The following is a 5,734-nucleotide window of genomic DNA, read 5'->3' on the forward strand; positions in this document are numbered from 1 at the left end:
CACATGAGCCTTGTTAATACAAGTTAGTAAAGAACGGTGGGTGACGAACCAAGTACTCAAAATCAAGGAAGACACTGAAAGCATACCAAAGATCAAGAGCGAGTGAAGTAAAAATAAAAGGCAAGAGTAAGGAGAATCAGAAGAACAGCAAGGTAACAATGACGAAAGCGCAGGGCACGAGGACGGAAACAGGGGGGGAAATAAAATAATATCAAAAGTTGAAATAGAAAAGAAGCATGGAGAAGAGATTACGCAAAAAGAATGGCCGAAATAGAGACAATGAAGAAAGGAAAATAGAAGCTAGGATGGATAACGGGAGACAACAAACGAAATATAATATGCTAATAAAAATATATTCAAAAAAACTCCGACTGAAACAAACAAGGAACGCCTGGACGAAGGAGAGAGCGGCGACCCTAGGACACAAGGAATCTCGGCAGTAACTAGAACGAACCACAAGGAGAAATCACGCACAAAATATAAAAGTACAATAGTACAGCACCAGACTAAGAAAGAAGATACGAGAAAAAAATACTAGAAAAACAATATAAAAAAGGCAAACGGGTCACCAAAAAAGGACAGAAGACGACGTAGCAGAGAAAACATGAGGTAGCAATAAGAACCTGAGAGTGTGAGGGGTACAAACAGGGAAAGAAAACTGAGAAAGGAGAAAGGTCTGAAAAAAAAAAGAAATATAGAAGAAGCAGGAAACCCAAAGTAAAGAAGAAGGGCAGAAACAAAAAAAAATACAGTCGGATGACGAAACAAGAAACTAAGAGGAAGAAGGCAGAAAGTGGAAAAAAGGATAAAGACGAAAAAAGAGGGAGAAAAGGTCTAATAACTTTAAAAAAAAATGAATAATGGCAGACAAAGAGTGACTACCGCAGGCAAATCGTTACAAGCACAAGAAGTACAAGTTCGGAACAAAAAAGGAAGAAGTATAAACTAAAAAAAAAAAAATAAACCTGGAGATAGCAAAGAAGGAGGACACGATTGAAACACAAACGCAAATAGATATTAGCTCTTGAACTAGGACGGATCCAGGAGATCGACACCAACCCAGATGGGAAACGCAGGGATTGAGGGAGGAGAGTAAAGAAACAAGTACAAAAAACAATTATAAAAGATGATGATGGCGATTATACATAACAAGCAAAAGAAAGCAGGATAAAGTACGAGAAACTGCGGACCCTGAAACCGAGTATGAAAGAGTTTGGAGATCATGAACTAGGAAAGAGATAAACCGGAGTAGAGAAAAGAATGAACGATTACGGATAGGCCGACTAATAGGATGGAATAACGAGAATTTAGAAATATGCAAACAACACCAGGGGAAGTGACGATGCGCAAATGGGTCACAGTGAGCACTTGAATACGGCCAACGAATGAGGTTGCGGGGAAGGAGGCGGATCAGAAGCAGCAAAGATGAAAAGAGACCGTCAAACCACGGCAGACAAAAACAACTGACACGAGGGAAATGAGGAGTAGAGGAAGATCAATAGCAGAAAGCCGAGTAAGATTAGCTTACAAGGTATGAAGTCGATGCAAAAGTCGAAAAAGGCAAGATCCGATAAAGTGGAAGAACAGAGCACAAAAAGAGTTAAGGGATGAAAACTGCAGAGAGAGACCAAACCATGGTGCAGGACAAAACAGTTCGGTAAGAGATTGCGAAGATGCGGAGCTCGACATAACCAGAAAAAACTAGAGCCACACCATAATGAAAGACAGAGAATTATAGACAGCCGAGTAAAAACGCCGAGTAGCGTGAGTGAAAGAAAAGAGAGACAATAAACTATACCAAAAAATACCCATGACCGCTACAGGTGAAGAGACGGAAAGTATAAAAGCGAAATACACGGCAAGAGAGGTAGATGACACCCGGATAAAGTAACCAAGAACACGCGCAAAAGAACCCGAAAAAAAATGCGGATGGACAGAGAGAGATAGATCTCCAGACGGACGAGGAAAGAAGTGCAGAAAATAAAAAGATCAAGAGGGAACGAGAAAAAAAAGGACAAGAGTACCAGCAGCTGGAGGAACTTCGCGCGCTGAGGCAATTGACAAGAACAGGAGCGAACAGGAAGACAAGACAGCAGCTGGAGATCCAAAGGGACAAATAGAAACAGAAAACAGACTATATAAAACAAAGCAAGCCAGAAATTAAAAAGGGAACTACTGCAGCAAAGGGTAGAGGGGGCTGACCCAGGGCTAGGGGAGAGCGCAGGGTCATGAGAGATGGGTCGAGGGCGATGTGGCGTGAGGGACGGGTCCGCGGTTCCATGGGTCGGGGGGGGGTTCTGCGGATGGACCGGCCGAAACGCGATCGAGGCTCCGGGGGCCGTCCGCCAGCCGGCCACTGCATGGAAGGACAGCGCTGGTGGATGGGGGGAGGTGTCTCGTGTGTCGTGTACATGATCAGGAGCTGAGAAGGCACCTCCTTCGTGTAATGGGGGGGGCAGCGCCGCAGCGCATGAGGAGACTGAGCGAGAGGAGGAGGGAACCGCTGAATTGGGACTCGGACTGCGAGCTTAGCCCCGGCTCGCGGACGTACCGGCAACCTGGGTGGGCTGACCGGGTGAGGGACAAGCTGCTGTCATGATGCTTCCACGGGCTATCTACCGGTCTAGGGGCCAAGGTCGTGATATAGGGTGTACGCGCCGCCGTCAAGCTCTCCGACCCTGCGGCAAGGACCGCGGTGATGGGGGAGTGGCGCGGGGCCGAGCCGCTGCGTTGACTCGGCGGTCGGGCGCGGGTGGGGGGACGGTGGCGTGCATGGGAGAAGAGTGCGGTGGGCGCGGCTGAGAGGGGAGGGTAGGGGACAGCGGTGGCCCGCGGTAGGCGCGGTCGGGGGTCGAAACTCCGACGTCGTCCGCGATGGGGGGATCGTGCCGTACGGAGGGCCAGGCACAGCTCCGTGGGGCCGCGGGGGACGCAGGAGTTTCATCTCGGTCGCCAGAGGGGAAGGAGGGGGCGCGGGGAGCGGTACGGCTGGACTATACCAGGGGGGGTGGGGAGGGGGGTGGAGGGGTGGAGGCGGAGGGGGCGGGGGGGGTGCGGGCGGGGAGTGTCTGTGCCTGCGTGATGTAGGGGGGGGCGGGGTCTCCGCTGGCCTGGCCAGCGGCTGGGGCGAATGAGATCCTGGCCGGGCCCGGACGGGTGGCCGACCCGCGGAGGGGGGGGCAGGGCTCCGCTATCTGCCCCGGGGGCGGCAATCGGGACGGGGCGCAGCGAGCGAGCGCCCGGGGTGGGGTGTGGGCGCGTGGGGTGCGTCGGGCGGGCTGGGCTGGAGCGAGAGCGGGGGAGACGGGGGGGAGGGGGCGAGGGGCTTACGGTGTGGGGGAGTGCGGGAGGCGAGGTGAGTGGTGTGCTCGTGGCGGCCACGGCGGGGGGTTGGTGGACGGCGGGACGCTGTAGGGGGAGGGGTCGCCGGGCGGGGGGGTGGCGGACTGGTGTGGCCTGCGGGTTGGTGGGTGGGTGGCGGGGGATATCGCGTTGGGGAAGCGGACAGGGGGCGGGGTGCTGGGGTAGGGGGGCGGTCGGCGAGAGGCGGGATATTGGCGGACGGAAGGGCGGAGTTTCGCGGGGCGGGCGCAGGGGGGGGCGGGCGTACGGGCACCGGCCCCGGCGGGGGGGAGGGGGGCGGGATAAGGATGGCCGGGGTGTGCGGGTGGGGCGGGGGAGGGGCGGGGTCAGACAGGGCCCCGCGGGAGCCGCGGTCGAGGGTGTGTCAGGGTGTGGCGAGGTAGGGGCCCTAGGGCGTCCGGGACCCCCGGTCCACTCAGCGGGGCCCTTGCGTCGCAGTCGAGGGTGGACGCGGGCGGCGGGAGTTCGGGGGTCTGGCCGGGAGCGCGGCCATGATGGGACCGGGGGGGCACGGCGCTGGTGGCGCGGGGTGGCGAGCGCGGGCGGATGGGGCGCGAGGCTGCGTCAGCGGGCGTCAAAGAGTCACTGGGCGGGAGGCGTGGCCAGGGGGGGTAGCCAGATTAGGGCGCCCGCGTTGTTTCAACGCGTGAGCGGCGCGGGGGGGGCCGGGGGCTGGCTGTTGGGGCCGCGGATGATGTAAGGGGCCGCGGGGGATGCGACGGGTGGTGAGCTCAGGGGAGCTGGGCAGGTTGCGTGGGGGCCGGGAGTAGCCGTGATTAGTGGGGGGGGGGGTGGGGGGGGTGGATGGGGGGGGGCCGTTCACCAGGGGGGGGGGGGCACGGCTCTGACCTCGTGGCAAGGAACTGGGCGCGCAGGCCGGGTGAGAGCGGGGACTGGGGGTGCGGCCTGGCATTGCGGCGGGGCGGAACAGGGGCGGCGGGAAGACTGCGGTGGACGCGAGGTGGATGGGCCGGGTCGTTCAGGTATGGTGGTTCGGCCGGGGCGGCTGGCGTTTGAGTCGAGGGACGGGGGGTTGGGAGGTAGCTGGGGGTGGGTAACCGCGAGAGCGGAGGGTGCAGGACGGCGAGGTGCGCCCATGGGGGGGCTGGGGGGTGGCGGGGAGAGGTATGGCCGGAGCGCGCGGGAGGGTTGGAACCGCCGGCATGGGCGACAGGGGGTCGGCGTGGGGGTGGTCGGAGACTGCCAGGGGGCTGTTCAGCAATGGGGGCATCCGGTAGGCTGTGGTCTGGGGAAGTGAGAGGTGGCGCGGGCAGTGGCGGGGCGCTGGGGCGGCCGGCGGAGGGGCGTCGGCGCCGCGGGCTAGGGCCGACCCTGCCGGATGCGGCGGGGGGCGGCCGTTGGGGGGGGCGGGCATGTGGCGGTGGATGGTGGAGGCGGGGCGCACTTGGGCTGTCGTTGGCGTGGGGGACGGCGGGGGGGGTGTAGGTGACGCGGCTGGGACGGGTGGGCCGGGACGTCGTTCGGGGGGAAGTGAGGGGGGCGGAGGCGGTCTTGGGGGGGGCTCCGAGGGGTGGAGGGTGCGCGGCAGCCGCCCGCGGGGAGTTGGGTGCTCCTGGCCGAGGGCTAGCGGGTCGGGACTGGCAGGGCATCATGGCGGAGTGGGGCGAGGAGAAGCTGAGCGTGACTGGCCGGGCGACGGCGGGCTCCCGGGACTGGGCGGGGGGGGGCGGGCGAGTCTTGTGTGGGGGGCTCGGGGGGGTTATGAAGGGGAGCGTTAGAACAGATGGGGGGGCGGGGAGGCGGGTGGCCCGGCGGGGGGGGTAGGACGGGGGAGCTAGGGGCATTCGGGGGAAGGCTCGTGGGAGGGCACCAGCAGATGAGGGCGCGCGCGACGAACGCGGCGGCGTGCCCAGAGGTTGGCCCGGGGGGGGAGAGGGTACTAAACGGCGGGTTTGGCGGGGAAGGGGGCCCTGCGCGGAGTGGCGGCGGGGCGGGAGCCGGAGGCCGCGTCGTTCGCAGACCGGGGGAGGTGGGATGGTGGGCGGCGCGGTGAGGAGTGGCTGGCCGCCGCTGGGACGGTCGCCGGGCAAGGGTCACGCGACCGCTCAGTGACATGGTGGGCGATGGCGGGTGGGGGCGCGGGGGCTGCAGGTGCGCGTCGGTGGGGGCGGCGCGGGAGTAGGGGGGAGGGGATGAGGGCGGCTAATGGCGCGGGGGGACGCGCGGGCCAAGGGAAGGGGAGGGTGGTGTGGTACCGTGGGAGGGCGGGTGGGGATGGAGAGGTGGCGTGCGGGGATGTGGAGGGGGTGCCGGGTGTACTGGGGGCACCACCCGGGTGTGGGCGCGGAGGGTCGGAGGGCGCGGCGGCAATGGGGTGCGGGCGGGGAGGGAAACAGGGCGTGGTTCCGGA

General features: G+C 61.7%; 1 protein-coding gene across 1 annotated transcript; it reads right to left on the reverse strand.

Annotated features, from left to right (window-relative positions):
- Positions 1-2,663: 2,663 nt before the first annotated feature.
- On the reverse strand, positions 2,664-5,168 carry LOC128978259 (basic proline-rich protein-like). Its single transcript, XM_054396070.1, has 3 exons — positions 4,213-5,168; positions 3,079-3,922; positions 2,664-2,993 (listed from the first exon to the last, which is right to left on the reverse strand). The coding sequence occupies exons 1-3, from the start codon at positions 5,166-5,168 to the stop codon at positions 2,664-2,666; spliced, it is 2,130 nt and encodes a 709-aa protein (XP_054252045.1).
- Between the last annotated feature and the right edge of the window lie 566 nt (positions 5,169-5,734).

Source organism: Indicator indicator, chromosome 36 (assembly GCF_027791375.1).
Source record: "Indicator indicator isolate 239-I01 chromosome 36, UM_Iind_1.1, whole genome shotgun sequence".
Classification (NCBI taxonomy): Eukaryota; Metazoa; Chordata; class Aves; order Piciformes; family Indicatoridae; genus Indicator; species Indicator indicator.